Source organism: Onychomys torridus, chromosome 2, assembly GCF_903995425.1.
Source record: "Onychomys torridus chromosome 2, mOncTor1.1, whole genome shotgun sequence".
NCBI lineage: Eukaryota > Metazoa > Chordata > Mammalia > Rodentia > Cricetidae > Onychomys > Onychomys torridus.
In genome coordinates, this window is record NC_050444.1 from 147,997,044 (window position 1) to 148,015,351 (window position 18,308).

General features: G+C 48.9%; 1 protein-coding gene across 1 annotated transcript; it reads left to right on the forward strand.

Annotated features, from left to right (window-relative positions):
• The first annotated feature begins 1,788 nt into the window (after positions 1 to 1,788).
• Positions 1,789 to 17,163, forward strand: Paqr7 (progestin and adipoQ receptor family member 7). The gene is made up of 2 exons (XM_036178996.1): positions 1,789 to 1,944; positions 15,180 to 17,163. The coding sequence occupies exon 2, from the start codon at positions 15,201 to 15,203 to the stop codon at positions 16,236 to 16,238; it is 1,038 nt and encodes a 345-aa protein (XP_036034889.1). The 5' UTR covers positions 1,789 to 1,944; positions 15,180 to 15,200; the 3' UTR covers positions 16,239 to 17,163.
• Positions 17,164 to 18,308: the final 1,145 nt, after the last annotated feature.

Below are 18,308 nucleotides of genomic sequence, written 5' to 3' on the forward strand. Positions count from 1 at the left end.
CTTGCAAGCACACCTCCTGGGCCATTGCCCAGAGCCTGGGGCAGACACATCTCCAGCTGCCTGAGCTGGGACACATCTTTCCTGGCTTGAGGCCTCAACTTTTCTATCCATAAAACAGTGGCCATCACATTCACCTCAAAGAAATGCTCCAGGCTTAGACAAGGTCACGGAAAAAGCCCTTGTGATCCCTCTGAGCTCACTGCCCCCATGTGCAAAGTGGGTTAAACACAGTACCTGTTTCATGGGCTTGTTTGGGTCAAGACAGCAAGTGTTTGCCACAAGCCAAGCACAGTAAGTATGAACTGTGGATTTAAAAGTGAGCTAAGCAAGTGATGTGGTGGTGTATGCCTGTGGGCTCAACACTTGGGAGGTGGAGCCTGGGGATCAGGAATTTAAGGCCAGCCTTTCCTACTGAGTGAGTTCCAGGCAGAAACTGCATGAGACTCTGTCTTTAAAAGCACATAAATGAACAACAACAACAAAACCACCCAATTAAAAACAAAACAAAACAAAAAAAACCAAAACCAAAACACAACAAAGAATAAAAGTAAACTGAGTTTGACCTTCCTCCCCCAAATGGAAGCTGAATCCAAGCCATCTTCCAAGTTTTTAGTGTTTTTTTGTTTGGGTTTGGTTTGGTTTTTTGTTTGTTTGGCTTTTTTTTTTTTTTTTTTTTTTTTTCAAGACAGGTTTCTCTGTGTAACCCAGGCTGTCCTGGAACTCACTCTGTAGACCAGGCTGGCCTCGAACTCAGAGATTCCCCCACTTCTGCCTTCTGAGTGCTGGGTTTAAAGGCGTGCACCACGATGCTGGGTAAGTCTTTAGTTTTTATTTATCCTATTGAGACAGAGTTGCCTTATGTTGCCCAGGCTGGCCTTGAACTCCTCGGCTCAAACAATCCTCCTGCCTCAGCCTTCAGAGTAGCTGGGATGGCAGGCCTGCCACCTTCCCCCATCGGGTTTGTCTGAACTTGAAGGAGAGGCCAGTTTGACACTATCACATTAAGATTACATACTTCATCACAGTACAGAGTGAAATACACATTTTTCGGTTTCCAAAGACCTCCATGCCCACCGTTTGACCTAACCCTAAAAATCCTGCTCCCTAACACTGAGGCCCAGAGAACAAGGAGGCTTGTCTAAGGTCAGGTGGTGAGCTGGGTAGCACCAGGCTCCCATCCTGTTAATGTGCCAGCGCACCAGACTCAAAAGCTCACTGAGAGCTGACCCCTACCTCTGTCAGTCAGGCCCTATGCACTCAAGACCCAGTCTGGGTCTCCACTTGTTAGGTATGGGTCTCTGCACATCACAGGAAGGGGCACGTGAGGCACTGTGAGCCAGTATTTACCGAACGAAGGCCTACCCTGACTTTAAAAAACGCACAGGGATGTGTCCACACCCTGATGGAGATTTGACAATAGGGAGAGGCTATTTTGAGGATAGACATCTAGACAAACCAAGACAGGGGAGTTCCCCGAGGTCATGGGGTGAGACCTTGATAAGCCAGAGATCCAGCTTGGGGAGCATCTCCCTCAAGCAGATCTCGGCTGCAGTATCCCAGTGAGGGATGAGCGACGTGTGTCGGGAGCTCTTGCTGGGACACTCATCCCACTCTTGCAACGACCACCAGACGGAAGCCTGCACTTGGGGGAGGTGGACAAACTCAGCAGGAGCTTGCAGCCCCGCTGCCGAGCCTAGGATCTCTGGGCCTCCTATTTCAGACTGTACTGTGACCACAGGAAGTCCCGGGATGCGATCGGGAGGGACTCCTCCTGCAGCCGAAGCTTGCGTAACGTCAGGCGGGAGGCTGCAGACTAGCGGAGGCGTGTGTGAGTCCCTGGAGTCCAGAGCCGCCCTCCGCGCTTGGGGCGTGGCCGCCGCCGCTTTATCTGTGACTCCACCGCCGGGACGCAGCAGACAGCTCTCGGCTCTGCTCTGGCCACAGGTGAGGCTGCGCCTGGAGATCCCGGGGCTGGGCTGGGTGTAGAGGGGTCCTCCGGTGGGCGCAGGGGTTCGGGGGTGTGCTCCTAGCTCTGCACGTGCGCGGTGCCCAGTGGCGGAAGTGGGCAGGTGGCGGAAGAGGGGGCGAGGCTGAGAACTACAGGACCCTGACAGTCCTGTAGGGGAGCACCTCCCGGTAGGGGTTCGGGAGAGACCGCCAGGGGAATCAGCAGCGAGGGGACAGGAAAAAGCAGAGTCGGAGGTTATCCCCGCGAGGTGAGAGGAACATCGTAGCTGGGGGCGGGGGCAGAGAGCAGAAGGTTTTGGGGGACCAGGGGCAGCGTGTCAGGAAGGGGAGGAGGGCCAGGACTGGAGCATGGCCCATGAGCTGGTGGGATGGAGGGAATACTTCAGTCCAGTCTGCAGAAGGTAGACAGGGGAGCGGGCCTGCAGGATCACCCCCAAGGAACAGCCTGTGTGCACCCTAGGAGCAAGGGGGTAATGAGGCAAGAAAGAGCAGGAGTGGGTGTAGGGTGCAGATCCTGTTGGGGAACCCTGAGGAAAGCTCTCGGGATGTGGGAGGGCCACCAGGCCAGAATATTGGACCCCTCCCTTAATGTCTGGGAAGCCAGATTGCTCTAGGGAGGAAAAGGGACAAGACCCCACCACTCACCTGGGGGATTTCCCCGTAGCAACCTCTGCAGACTTCAAGCCTGCTGTAGGCCATGTGTCCCAACAGGTCTCCAGGCTGGCCTGGACTTGTTGGACATCCGAGGATGCTTTGTTGAAGCTCCTGTCAGGAGGACTGTGTGCCTCAGGTTCCCCTCTGATGAAGGGGTACCCTATCCAGCCTCAGGCCCTGTCCCAGGGCTGTGTCCTGTATTGGGTGGCTGGAGCTAGCTGGCCCAACCTCTCTGGGCTGTTTCCCCCTTTCAGGGTACTCTCCTTGGAGCAGTGGGGTGTCTGAGCTCCTGGGAAGAATTTCCTTAAAAATGACTCATTCCATTCTGATCACATTCCCGAGTACAAATGGAGGCCCTCAGCACAGTTACAGACAGTTTCTGTTCCACCCTGGAAGACATGGAGGGGGCTTTTTCTTTAAACTGGTTGAGCTGAATTGGAGAATTGGTTTGCAGAGAGGGAAGTGACCTGGTTGCTGAGAGATCTGAAGGCCGGCCAGAACTTGTCCAATCTACATTCACTCACTGGGTGCCCAGAAGTTGCCTGGAGCTCCGTTTCTGGAGTTAGATAAACATTGGTGTTTTCTTGCCCGTGGGCCTGGATCAGCAGATGGACCAATGGACAAGCATTTGGGGTCCTCTATGGCTTATCTTCCCCTCATGACCTCTCTGGAGGTTTTGCCTCCCACAGTCCCAATGTTAACTCTGGCTAAACTTTTTATTGCTAGTCTTTATCTTTTGTAGATGGGAATCTTGCTGGTTTTCCCGCATGGGCCTTGAACTTCTGGATTCAAGTAATTTTCCCTTCTGCTCTCAAGTAACTAAATTAAATTAAATTATTTTTGAGGCAGGGTCTTAGTATATAGGCCAAGCTGGCTTGGAACTCTCAGAACTCCTGTCTCAGGCCCCCCAATTGCTAGGGTTATTTATTTATTGGTTTATTTTGAGACAGAGTTTCTCTGTGTAGCCCTGGTTGTACTGGAACTTGCTCTGTAGACCTGGCTAGCCTCAAACTCAGAGATTCACCTGCCTCTGCCTCCCGAGTGATGGGATTAAAGGCATGCTTCACCATGCCCAACTGGGTTATTTATTTATTTTTAACAGGTTTATAGAAATATGAAAAATTAGGTATGCATGGTGGCACACACCTGTAATCCAAACACTCAGGAGGCAGAGGCAGGGGAATCATGACTTGAAGGCCAGTGTGAGCAACATGGTAAGATCCTGTCTGAAAAGGACAAAGAGGGCTGATCCAGTAAAGTGCTTGCTGGGTAAGCATGAGGATCTGAGTTCGGATCTCCAGCACCCATGTGAAAAGCCAGGGCTGGTAGGGGTGGGGTGGGGCTTAGGGGGCTCACTGGCCAGTCAAACTAGCCCAACTGGAGAGCTCCAGGTTCAGCAAGAGACCCTGCCTCAAAATAAGGCAGAGCGTGATAGAGGAAGTCAGCTCACAGAACTTTGGCCTCCACACAGCCCCACATGTGGGCATTCATACACAAGGGTGTGCATACGCATGTACACACGCACACAAAAAACAGACAAAAGGAAGAGTCAAGGGAAGAAGACAGGAGGAAGGAGGGACATGGCATTTGTACCCCGTGTAATTTCTGAATCCTGGCTTTATTCTCTTTATCTATTGAGGCCAACCTTTGCTCTCCATGGCGAGATAAAACAGACTTTAAGAGCATGTGCTGAGCAGTCAGGTCCACAAAGTAGCAGTGGATGCTTTGCATGCTGAGGAGGCGAAGAAGGGCAGGGGTGACTAAGCCTGCTGACCCTGGTTCCTTAGTGAGGCCTGATGCACCTGAGGGCTAGGGAATAACCGTGCTAATGTGCTGGCTCTAATCATTGTCAAAGCTCTAGTTCCTGGAGCATAGCAGGCCTAAAGTAACTACTGATGGATGTAAACGGAGGCCGAGTTTTTCTGTCCTGACCACCTGGTCCCAAATAAACACACATTATAAATGCTCAGCCAATAGCTCAGGCTTATTACTTTTAAAAATTTTATTGATTTTTTAATTACACTCATGATATTCATTAATTAAACTCATGATATTAATTACATTTGTGGTATTCATTGATTACATTCACAGTATTCATTCAATAATTATATTTATGATATTCATTAATTACATTAATGGTATTGATTTATTACATTCATGATATGTCCTGATACTCCTGTCCATTTGTGGAGTTTTTCCATTGTACAAAACAGAGATTCTGTACTTAGGAAATCATTGCTCTATATTCCTTTCTTCTCTGTCTTGAGATAACATCTAATCTTTCTGTCTCTATGAATTTGTATATTCTACATATTTCATGTAATACAATTCTATAGTATTTGTCCCCTTTTTTTAAATGTAAAAACATTTTATGTACAACTGCAGGAGAAATAATACACAGATAGCTTGAATATTAAAAACAGGTTATAATTTAAAAGTCCAGGGTTATTTTAAACAGTAAAATATTTTCTCTGTAAAAAATAGTATAAATGATAACATTTCCCAATAAGCCCTTTTAAGCCAAATAATAGCTGCATTATACATATAAATACTGATTAGATTCTGGGATACAGAGGAAACCTGTCTTCATCTGCTCTGAGAGCTATGTTTTACTCAAATTGTGGAAGTGTAGCTCTTTCTTTTAAATAACCCACTTTGGTTAATCTGTGTATTGCCATGTGGTCTGTGGCTTTACCAATCCTCTAGCATCTTGCTTCTTGGGTGGCTCCCTGGTGTCTCTCTCTCAACCCCACCCTTCTTCATCCCAGTCCTCAGTTTGATTGTCCCGCCTCACTTTATCCTGCCTTGCTATTGGTCAAACAGCTTTATTATTAACCAATGAGAGTAATACACATTCACAGTCCATAGCAAATGGACTGTTATAGGGCTTCAGGTCACTTCGAAGTAAGTGAATTCATTTGTTTTTTTGTTTGTTTGTTTTTTCCCCCGTAAAAAAAGGACCCAAAGTGGAAGGGGCTTGTCCAAGCCACCCAGGGCTTATGTGGCCAAGCATGAGATCTCAACAAAAGTAATGAGCTCTAAGCAGTGACAGTTTTTACGAGAGGCCAGTGGTAGCTCTTTTCAGCCTCTGAGGAAACCAGCTCAGAGGAATTCTCACAAAGTTACCAAGCCAGTAAGTTCTGGACCTCAGATTCCATGCCCACACAAAACCTGGACTTTTGGCTCCCCCAGAGTTGGGCAGTGGTCTCCCACCCTTTCAGGCAGTGGTCCTGTCTTCTTCACAGTGGCCTTTTGCCTGACTTCCCCCCATAGGCATCTGTGTGGGTGAAACCGTAGAGCAGGAATCCCATCATTCCCTGTGTTCCCTGATCTGTGGGGATGGCCTGGTGGGTTCAAGTTAGAAAGCACTGGGTGAAGCCTGAGCATGGAGGGAGGGTGGTCAGGGCTCGCTGTCTCCAAAGCCTGCTTTCTCCTGATGACCCACAGCCAGCCGGAAGGTACCAGCCAATATGTATGAGAACTTCAGGAGGAACTGGAGTTGGCAAGCCTTGGAAGAGAAGGTGAAGAGGTGACCTGGGATTTAGGAAAAGGGAGTATGAGTTAGTAGGCTTGGAGAACGGGGATGGGAGGACCAGAATTCCCACTTCCTTTTGGCAGCCTATGCCCTGCCCTGGCTAGGCCAGGGCATCTATCTTAAAAAAAAAAAAAATTGATTTACAATTATGTATATTTCTAAATGTGGTTTGTGCCCATGTAAGTGCAGATGCCAATAGAGTTAAAGGCACTAGATCCCCTAGAGCTGGAGTTACAGGCAGTTGTGAGTCTGTGGGTACAGGAAACTGAACTCAGATCCTCTAGGCGAGCAGGACAGACAGACTCTTAGCTACTAAGGCATCCCTCCAGCCCCAGGCCATCTGTCTTTTGGCTTGCCTGCTTACACAGTTTACTCTCTGGTGTCTTCTAGCTCTGTGACAGGACAGCTGGGGTTAAGACTCCTCCTTTGGGGAAGTCACGTCCCAGCCACCTTTCCTGGGTCTGTGGGCAAGTGCCAATTTTCAGGGATCCTGGAATCCAGAAGGGTGTTACCCTGAATGTTCCTTGCTGAGAACAACTTAATTATTAAATAGTTCCGTGTCCTCAGGGGTCCATACTCTAGTTTCCCTGGCCCTTAAATATGTCCCCAAGGATCAGGTAAAAGTTTCAGGAGACAGTTAACCACCCCCCTCCCCAAGACGGTCTCATGTAGCCCAGGCTGGCTTTGTACTTGCTCTATATGGCCAAGGATGATCTTTCAACTTCTGATCCTCCCAAGTGCTGAAATTATAGGGGGGCACCTTGACACCAGGCTAGGATACAGTTAACTTTCTGTCCACCCTCCCATCCCCGTATTCCCTCCCCCAGCCCCCCCCAATCCATTGGCTCAGATTGAAGGTTTTTGTTTTTGTGCTGGGGTGGAACCTTGGGCCTTGTGCCTGCCAGGCCACACTCTCAGTCCAAGGCCAGATTTTTGAAAGAACCCGTCAAGCTAATCTCAAGCTGGGATTTTCTCTAACCACTCTACTAGTACTCATAAACATGGCATCTGTGGTTTACTGAGTCCCTAACTAGTGTTCAAACTTAGTTCCAGTCTTTTGAGTCTCTGCCGCAATCTACAAGGTGAGCGATTCCTTCCCATAAGGGAGCTAAGAGCCAGAGAGTCAGTCAGTGGCCCAAGGCAGCGGAGCTTCTGTTTTATGGGCTCCAGTGTCACATTTGATTGCCCCTAAAGCCCATCTCCCAACAAGTCTTCCTAAGAAAGTAGACGCTTACCACCACCCCCAAGACAGGGTTTCTCTGTGTAGCGCTGGCTGTCCTGAACTTGCTGTGTAGACCAGGCTGGCCTGGAACTCAAAAAATCTGCCTGTCTCTGCCTCCAGAGTGCTGGGATCAAAGGCGTGTCCACCCTTAGGGGCTCACTTACCCTTCTGTTCCTAACTTCCCTTCTGATTCCCGCTGAATAAGGGATAGGAACCCGCCAAGTGTATCCGACCCCCATCTCCCAGACCCCAGCCACTTGGTACCAGCTGGCTTGGCTCTTCCTTTGTTGGATGATCTTGGGTACATCACAGCTTTCCAGACAGCAATATCCTCTGCCACAGAGGTGTTGTTTGTGGCTGGGCCTGGATTTTACTAGTGTGGGGGACTGAAACAAAGGAAGGCATCTTCAGCCCCGCCCTCCTGTGACATCACACAAGACACTTCCAGGCCCTTGGAAACCCCACCTCTAGTGTCCCTCACCTGTGCCACTTAGCGCTTGGCATCTGGTGACTTTCTGCAGCTCCACAGCAGATGTCATTGGCCCCAGGCTCCAGAGAAACACCCCCAGGTACCCAGTACAATCTAAGAGGCCTAGTGGGTGAGGGTGCTGTGGCAGTGTGCTGGGCTGGCTGTCCGGGACAGGAAAGGCCTGGCTGCCTGATTGGCAGATCACTCTGGATGTCTGCTGATCTCTTGATTACCCCTTTCCTTCTGGCTCAGGCTTGACCTCTGTCCTTGCTCCCTGCTTTCTTTCCTCTGGGTTTGAGGTCTCTATAGGTTCAGAAGATAGGACCTAATTCTGAAAATAGATTTACCTGCCAGTAGTCTAACAGAAACCAAGCCATGGGACCTCTGTTCCCCTAAAATGCTGCCTCTGGGTCCAGTGTTGAGGGCCCATTATGTCTAGGTGCATGGGGTTGTGTGCCTGTATTGTCTGCCTCCTGAGGAGCGGCTGCGAGGCAGGGCTCCCCTGGCGCAGATCAAGAGGCTAAGACTGAGGGAGACTAGAGGCCTAAGGAAATAATTTACACAAACCTGGACTGCCTGCTGCAGATTGATATTTAGCAGTGTTGTTCCAGAGGAGCAGGAGGGTGTCCCAGGAGGCAGGCCAGCAGCAGAGAAGTTGGTAAGTGTCCAAGTTTGCAGGCAGAGAACTGGGTCCCCACCTGTCTTCCCGAGAGTGAGAACCTCTTCATCTCTCAGACTGTACCATCTGAAAAACACAATGAGTGTACTAGGACTTACCGTCCAGGGAAGTTACAAGAATTTATTATGCTGGGTGGCACTTGGGCAGGCAAGAGCTCTGTGAGTTCAGGGCTGGCCTGATCTACAGAGTGAATTCCAGGATAGCCAGGGGTACACAGGGAACTCCTGTCTCAAAGAACAGGGGGAAAAAAAAGAATTATTACAACAAGCACAGAGTGAACAGCTGTTTGATTTTAGCTTGTGCTTGATTGGGAAAGGAAGGGTAAGTCATGTAAACTTGGCACACGTAGGTTCAACAAAGCCAGTACACTTTGCCATAGAACTTCTCAGAGCCTCGGATGTGTTCTCATGCCTTGGGAAGTCCCAGGAGTGGGGAGATGGAGCCTGGGAGTGGACTCAAGAGATCACAGGGACCCAGTAACTAGGTGTGCACAGCTTTATCCAGCCTCACTGTTCCCACGGCAGAACGGAAGCTCGCTATGCTGGCTATGTCTAGGAGGGAACGGCCAGGTCTAGTTTCCTTGTGAAATGTGTTCTGAAGCCTAGTCTGCCCCTGCAGACAAAATCGTGGACATGAAAGGAGGCCAAATTGTTAGGGCTGAAGTCCAGTCTCTTGGGAAGAGGAAGAAGCCCTGGGTGGAAATTAATAGTCCTTGTTAGTAGTCCATCTAAAGGACCTGCTTCCTGAGTTTGCCCTGAGTCAGGCTCTCTGGGGTGAAGGAAGCAGAACAGCACCACACTCGCTGTGCTAAGGAGCCCCATGGATAGTGACTGATTGAATTGTTTGTTCCTTTTTCAAAACAGCATTTCTTTATGTAGCCCTGGCTGTTCTCAGACTCAGAGATCCACCTGCTTCTGCCTCCTGATGATCGAACTCCTGAAGCCTAGAGAGTGGGAGTTTAGGGAGGGAGGACAGGCTTGGGGCAGGTCCTGATGCCATCTCTATAGGTGCTTGAACTGTGCATGGATCCTCTGGGTGGTCTGGGGTAGTGGCAGGGAGTCTGTGAGAACATAGCTCTGGTGCATACAATGGCTGGGACAAAGGTGGCCTTGTCAGACAGCTGATGATCTGTGGACAGAGCACCCGTGCATGCTGAGTCCAGAAAGCTTGTTGAGGGAGTCGTCTGGCAGATACCAGGAGTTACTTGAGTTAATGAATGATGAGGACCTAGTTAGGGTTACCACTGCTGTGATGAAACCTGGGGAGGAAAGGGTTGATTTGGCTTATGCTTCCACATCACACATCTAAGGAAGCCAGGACAGGACCTCACACGGGGCAGGAACCTGGAGGCAGGAGCTGATGCAGAGGCCTTGGAGGAGTGCTGCTTACTGGCTTGCTCCTCATGGCTTGTTCAGCCTGCTTTCTTACAGACCCCAGGACCACCAGTTCAGGGATGGCGCTAGCCACAATGGACTGGGTCCTCACCCATTGATGATCACTACTTAAGAAAATGCCCTCTAGACTTGCCTGCAGCCAGATCTTATCTCAGCTTTCTCAACTGAGGCTCCCTCTTTTCTGATGACTCTAGCTTGTATCTAGTTGACGTAAAACCAACCAGCACAAATGATAAGCCCACATAAAGCAGCAGATGCCAGGCAATTGTGCTGTGTTTATTAAATGATTGACAAAGAGCCCCTGACACCATGTCTTAAATATTAGTCATTTTCTTTTCCCTGTGACAAAATCCTTGACAAAAGTAACCAGTGTGAGGAAGGGCTTGTTGTGGCTCACAGTCTGAGGGTGCAGTGCATCACGGTCCAGCCGGCATGGCGGCAGGGCTTCAGGAATCCCCAGTCAGGAGACAGAAAGAAAGGGATGCTGGTATTCAATGTCAATGTGTTTTCTCCTGTCTCTTTCTGGCTTTCTTTTCCTTTCCTTCCTTCCTTCCTTCCTTCCTTCCTTCCTTCCTTCTTTCTTTCTTTCCTTCTTTCTTTCTCTCTCTCTCTTTCTGCCTACCTCTTTTTTTGTCATAGAGGAAACACTTTTATTGAAAATATAATTTTTTCCATACAATGTATTTTGATTACAGTCTCCTTTCACCAACTCATTCCCTATCCTCCCCACTTCCCCTCACCCCAAACCACACCCAAACCATACCTTCCTTCCTTCCTTCCTTCCTTCCTTCCTCCCTCCCTCCCTCCCTCCCTCCCTCCCTTCCTTCCTTTCTTTTTCTCATTACAATACAAGCAGGCATCTAAAATATTAATAATAAAATAAAATAAAACTAAACAAATGGTGTGGGTGGGAGGCTGGAGAGATGGCTTAGTAAAGAGCACAACTGCTCTTTCAGAGGACCCGGGTTCAATTCCCAGCACCCACATAGCAGCTCACACTCTCTGTAACTCCAGTTCCAGGGAATCTGGTACCCCCACACTGACACACATGCAGACAAAACACCAGTGCACATAAAAATAAAAGATTTTTAAAAAACACACCAAAAAATAACCAACAAACCAGAATAGAACAAAACACACAAACAAACAGGAAAAAAGGGCTGAAGAAAAATCACAGGAAACGTATATAAATGCTGTAGACAGGGGCTGGGGATTTAGGTCAGTGGTAGAGCGCTTGCCTGGCAAGTGCAAGGCCCTGGGTTCGATCCTCAGCTCTGGAAAAAAAAAAAAAAAAGAAATGCTGAGACACACACAGATCACTCATAAAAAACAAATCAGAAACCATACTTACTATAAACACCGATAGAGGCTGAGATGCACACATTCACACACACAGATCACTCATAAAAAACAAATCAGAAACCATAATATATAAGCAAAAAATAGGGTTAAAAAAAAAAAGCCACTGAGTTTGTTTTGTGTTGGCCACCTACTGCTGGGCATGCAGCCTGCCCCAAGGGTGGCTTGTACACCAGTGAGACTCCACTGGAGTCTCCATTGGAGAAAATGAGTTTTCCTTTGTGAGCGGTTATCAATTGGAGGTAGCCTCTCAGTTAGGGACATGGTATCGCTGCGTGGGGGGCCAGCCTCCAGACAGCTCAGGGAGCCATGGAGGCGTGTGTACTAGACTTTTCTATCTGAGGGGATCAGGGAAAAAGACACTCACACACTCTCCTGATGGTTTCCTTCAGGCCTTTTCTTTCTTCTTCTTTTGCATTCTCTGTTCCTGATTTTCCTGGTGATTTCCTTCTCTCATTCTTCCTGTTTTCCTTCTGATTCTCTCTTTACTCCTGATGTCTCCCTTGCAGTTCTGGCTCTCATTCTTGATGTTTTCCTTCTAGCCCATTTTAACTCTACCTTTATTCTTTTTCTTGCAGCTTATGAACCCAGCACACTCTTTCAGGTGTCATAAAAGTTGGTTACACTCTGTTTTTCCAGTGAGTGATTACATGAATACAAGACAAACAGTAAAAACAGCGTGTTTCCCTTCCCTTACATGACTAAACATTTTGTGTATTACAGGAGAAAAACAATTATTCCAAGAACCCATGTACATTCATACCCAGGCAAGTTGTTATAGATTAACCATGTGGGCAACAAGATACTCTTCTCAGTCAGGTCTTTTATGGGTAGGCTGCATTTTGCAGTTACAAAGAAAGGGCCAATCACTTTATTACTTACCTTGAAAGGTAATCTTCTAAGGAATCTCAAAGGAATCACAAACCCAAACTTTTATATATGAAAAAGAATCAGTCATCTCTGCTTTAAATCTTTAGGGTTCATACCCACTCATCAATAGTTTTTTTTTAATATCAGGAGATTGAGGGTGGAAATGGGTATAAGTAATCATTCATCACCTTTGGTCATCAACCAATCCTAGCAAGAAAGGTGTGTCAGCTAGTAATAATTGGACTGCTTTGTTCTTGTTCCCTGACCTTAAAGAGTTCTGAATTTAGCTACGTGCCTTTCTAAAACTAGATTATCTTCTTGGGTATTTTTACCTCAAAGTTATTTGACAAAAACATCTTAGTCTAACTTTAAGTTATTTTCAAAGCTTTGTTTCAGCTGTGATGATGCACTCTGAAACCTGTGAACACATCTCCCAACATTAACAATAAAAGAATTTAAGCTAGCTGGGCTAACTGGGAATCAATTGTTTTTCTTTCTTTTTTAAAATTCATTTTTACTTTATTGGTGTTTTGCCTGTAGGTATGTCTGTGTGAGGGTGTTGGACCCTCAAGTTATAGAGAGTTGTGAGCTGCCATGTGGTTGCTGGGAGTTGAGCCTAGGTCCTCTGGAAGAGCAGCCAGTGCTCTAAACTGCTGAGCCATCTCTCCAGCCCCTTCAATTGTTTGTCTTAATCCTTAACCTAAGCCACAGGCTATAAGACTCCTCAATAGGAACTCATGTGTTGTGGCAGTGAGACACTTCCTTGTTTATATTTTTAATTATCAAAACTTTATTTTGCCGGGCGGTGGTGGCACACGCCTTTAATCCCAGCACTCAGGAGGCAGAGGCAGACAGATCTCTGAGAGTTCAAGGCCAGCCTGGGCTATAGAATGAGTTCCAGGAAAGGTGCAAAGCTACACAGAGAAACCCTGTCTCAAAAAAACAAAAACAAGAACAAGCAAACAAACAAAAAATCCATAGGTAAAAATGCCCAGTAGAAAGGGATGTCTCCATGATATAAACACACTACATTACGGGCAGTGGGGATCCCCCCACACCCATTACACCATGACAGACACCAGAGAAAGACGGCAGTGGCAAACATGTGCAGGCACAGCAGAAGCGAAAGACACTCTGGGGTCTTGGGTCTTGGGACCTTGCCTACCAGAGATTCACCCATCAGGGAGTTCCCTCCTGGTGGGCTGACACCTGCTGCTCCTCTGACACAGCCACGGGCAGTGTGGGGTTGTGTTCACTTCTTCCCCTCCCTGATCTGGCTCAGACCTGTGCAGGCCCTGTGCACGCTGCCACTGTCTCTGTGAACTCATCCCCCTGGGCGACAGCAGGCGCAGTGACAGCAGAGGAATGAAGGAAGGAAGGAAGTTGGGTGTGTTCGGGGCTTGACTAGGCTAGCTGGGAATCAGGACGGGGCAGTCAAGCTTTGAGTTCCAGGATGAGCCGTTAAGTTTGGTTTATCTGGAATTCGGCTCCAAGGGCAGCAGAGAGGAGACTGGCAGGGCTGAGGAAAGGGGTGATTCTATAGGACTGGATCCTGAGACTTCTCTCAGGGAAAAGTGGCTTTTGGAGTTGGCTCTTGAAGTGTTTCCAGAATGCATCATGCTGTTCTTTCATCTAGAAAACAGTACAAGCCACTTGCTGCACACTACAAGTTCACGAAGTATGGAGACAAATTGCCCAACCTCTTTGAGCTCATAGTAACACAGTTAATGCCCTTGAGAGGCGTAAGAGTTGGATGGTAGGCACTCAAGTAGAGAGGTCCGGGGGACAAAGAAGAAATAGGTTTTTTTTTTTCTTTAAAGATTTATTTATTTATTATATATACAGAAGACGGTGCCAGATCTCATTACAGATGGTTGTGAACCACCATATGGTTGCTGGGAATTGAACTCAGGACCTCTGGAAGAGCAGTCGGTGCTCTTAACCTCTGAGCCATCTCTCCGGCCCAAGAAATAGGTTTTGAGGAGTGACTAGGAGTTTGCCTAGTAGGCAAGATGGGAGGAACCCCATTAGAGGGGACAATTTGTGCAAAGCTATGACATGAGGCAGTAGCCACAGGAGTCTGGCGTGGCTGTGACTGTGGCTAGGTTGGAGAAGGAAGTAGGGGCAGGTCATGTGGGGTGGGGTGGTCAGTGGATTCCCTGGCAGCTCTGGATGGGTTGTGGGTAGAGATAGTTGGGTCTGTTAACAGGGTCATTGCCACTCACAGTGAACATGGATGGTGGTACAAGCTCACAGTCTGAGAGAACCTGTCCCATCTCCTCTATACTTAAGCAGAGAAAACAGCTGAGGCTGCTGTGGTGACTGTACTGGAAAGGAAGTGACTGAGTTAGGGATCCCCAGGAATGAATGAGGCCCTTCCACGTGCACTGAGTGTCGGGGGTTCTGTGTTGTGTGACTGGCTGGAAGAAAGAGGTCAACAAGAAGGTCCAGCTCCCATGAATGGAACCCCAAACAGCACAAAGGCATATTTATTGATGGTAACACAAAGTTATTTTTCAGGTAAAGTATTTCCTCATACCAAGGTCCCTATTCTAATCCTAGGTTTCTCTAAAGATAAGCATCGCTACCTGCTACTTTAGGTAGTCCTTTACCGTGTACCGTTTGCAGCACACAATAATCCAAGAGCTTCAGGTGTGCCAGAGGCGTCTTGTGACCAAAGTCATGCAAAAACTGTAACACCCCCTTCAGAAAAAACAATTCTACAAATCATGGAAAACAATCACGGTTTTCCACAATGATTCTTCAAGGTCAAAGTACTTTTAGAAAACTGTTCACTCTCATGATTTACCCTGGGTACTGTGGCTCTGCTAGAGTTCTACCACTGAGCGTCTACTCTGTCGGGCCCTGTTCTGAGAATGCCAGAGGAGAGAGCTTGGCTTTTTTAGGGTCGCTCTTTGGTTCTCAAACTCAGCCTGAGGACAGGGTATGGGAGATGGGAGGAAGTCTGGGGCATCAGAGCCCCAGGTAGACACACAAGGACCTTGACTTAGCCCTGACCTCTCTCCCAGTTTCCTGCTCAGGCCCCCGGCATGGCGATGGCAGTAGCCCAGAAGTTCAGCCACCTGCTGTCCAGCTTGTGGCACGTGGGCCAGAAGCCTCTGCAGCCAGAGCCCGTGTTCACGGTGGACCGGGCTGAGGTGCCGCCCCTCTTCTGGAAGCCATACATCTACGCCGGCTACCGGCCGCTGCATCAGAACTGGTGTTTCTACTTCCGCACGCTCTTCCAACAGCACAATGAGGCTGTGAACGTGTGGACCCACCTGCTGGCCGCCCTGGCGCTGCTGCTGCGCCTGGTCATCTTGGTGGGGAGTGTGGACTTCTGGGAGGACCCGCACGCCCTGCCGCTCTTCATCATCGTCCTGGCCTCCTTCACCTACCTCTCCTTCAGTGCCCTGGCGCACCTCCTGCAAGCCAAGTCGGAATTTTGGCACTACAGCTTCTTCTTCCTGGACTATGTGGGCGTAGCCGTGTACCAGTTTGGCAGTGCCCTGGCGCACTTCTACTATGCCATTGAGCCCTCCTGGCATGCCCAGGTACAGGCCATCTTCCTGCCCATGGCTGCTTTTTTGGCCTGGCTGTCTTGTGCCGGCTCCTGCTACAACAAGTACAGCCAGAAACTAGGCCTGCTGGGCCGAACTTGCCAGGAGGTGCCCTCGGCGCTGGCCTATGCGCTGGACATCAGCCCCGTGGTGCACCGCATCATAGTGTCCCCTCTCCCTGCCGAGGAAGACCCCGCTCTTCTCTATCACAAGTGCCAGGTGGTTTTCTTCCTTCTGGCCGCTGCGTTTTTCTCCACCGTCATGCCCGAGAGTTGGTTCCCCGGCAGCTGCCACATCTTTGGGCAGGGACACCAGGTTTTCCATGTCTTTTTGGTGCTGTGCACATTGGCCCAGCTAGAGGCTGTGACGCTGGACTATCAGGCCCGGAGGCCCATCTATGAGCCTCTGCATGCCCGTTGCCCCCACAACTTCTCTGGCCTCTTCCTGCTCACGGTGGGTAGCAGCATCCTCACGGCCCTGCTTCTCAGCCAGCTGGTGCGGCGCAAACTCCATCAGAAGACTAAGTGAAAGCTGGCAGGGTGGGAGCTGGCAGGGTGGGAGCTGGCAGGGCGAGACAGGGCGCTGGAAGGGACAAAGGCCTGGACTTGGCTCCAGATGGGAACAAGGCCTGGTAAAATTGTTTCTGTCTGGCAGGCCATGACTCCCTGCCTACAAGCTCAATGGTCAAGATGGTGCTAGCCAACCCTTGGACCTGGGGATTGACTGGGAGTTACAGCGTCCCTGACCAGTTCTCTGCCCTGGGAGCGGAAGAGATGAGGGAGTAGATCTTTCTCAGTGTTCCTTCCCTGCTTCCTGTCAGGGCTAATTATTGGGGTCCAGCTCTGGTCAGCACCCTGGTCTGGGGGTTCCAGGTTGTTGGGTGGGAGATGAGTCCTTGGCCAGTGTCACATTTGATCTGAGAGGGAGAGGAAGCCTCAGCAGCCATCCTCCACCATATTGCACTGGTGGAGGGAAGGAAACAGGTCAAAAGATGGGTAGCATTTAATCTTACTGTCCCTGCACCCCTGCCTGAATCACTGGGTTCCAGAGAGCCTCCAAAGACAAAAATGCCCACCCACTGCCCATCCCCCATCACCACAGCCCCAGCCTTAAGTCTCATATGGAGCAATGGCCTGTGTGTCCTGCACACTCTTTCCAGCTCCTCTCCCACAAGGCGCACTTGTGATTCTGAGTTCTATCTCCTTCGCTGTTTCCCGGGACTCCAGGCTTTAGCACCTAACAAACTGTCAAAGGAAGCTCAGAGGCCAGGCTAATCCTGGAGCACTGCCTGGGGCATTCCTGGGCAGGGGAGAGTGAGTAGGAGCTTGCTGACCAAGCTTAGAAGGACATTCCAGGCAAAAGGGGACCCAGAAAGGCAGTGAGTGGGGCTGGAGGTAAGGCTGGTGTCTGGCCCCTCATGTGCCCTAGATTCAATAAAGTGACTATGACAACAGCTTCCTCGGTGTTTTGACTTCTGCTCAGGGAGGGGCCCCATTCACCAGGAGGTTTTCTGAAGGAGCTGCAGGGTGCTGAGAGATGCTGTGGAGCAGTAGGGGTTCTTGTTTTATTTTTACCTGAGGGTAGAATTGAGGTTGGGAATGTGTGTGTGTGTGTGTGTGTGTGTGTGTGTGTGTGTGTGTGTTACACATTTGGCATTTTGAGGGATTAAAGAGCACTTTTTAAATGGAGTAATTTTTGGTTTTGTTTTTGTTTTTCGAGACAGGGTTTCTCTGTATAGCTTTGGTGCCTGTCCTGGAACTCACTCTGTAGCTCAGGCTGGCCTCGAACTCACAGAGATCCACCTGGCTCTGCCTCTGGGACTAAAGATGTGCACCACCACCGCCCGGCTTTAAACAATATTTTAATTACTTCTAAAATTTATGCCAGGCAGTAGTGGCACATGGCTGTAATCCCAGCACTCAGGAGGCAGAGGCAGGCGGATCTCCGTGAGTTTGAGGCCAGCCTGGTCTACAGAGCTAGTCCAGGAAAGGCTACACAGAGAAACCCTGTCTCAAAAGACAAAACAAAACAAAACAAAAATGTTTAAAATCTAAAGTTTAAGGACAAAGCTCAGTGGTAGAGTGCCAGCCTGGAAAACAGAGAAACCCTGTCTCAAAGTACAGAGAGGACTGGTAATATAGCTCAATTGTAGAGACTTTGTATGAGGCCCTACATTCAGTCCCCAGTAGGTACAAAGTAAGAAGTGAATAGGACGTAGCCTTCCATTGATAACATATTCTGGGGGGTCTTCATATAAGTCATTAAATTTATACATATGAAAATTTATATAACATGATGCATATGACAATAAGAAATGTACACCTGGGGCTGGAGAGATTGTTCAGTGGTTAAGAGTGTGCACTGCCCTGAGTTCGATTTCCAGCACCCATATTGGATGGCTCACAATCTCCCACTCCAGCTCCAGGGGCATGATGCCTCTGAAGGAACCATCACTTACATGCATGTCCCCTCATAAACATAATTACACATAATAGCAACAAACTAGTTTTGCTTTAAACTCACAGAAATCTGTCTGCCTCTGCCTCTCAAGTATTGGTATTAACACCCGTCCATCATGCTAGATAAGCACTCTATCAA

Coding starts and splice junctions, on each gene's coding strand:
- Paqr7 (XM_036178996.1), top strand. CDS start 15,201: ATGGCGATGGCAGTAGCCCAGAAGTTCAGCCACCTGCTGTCCAGCTTG.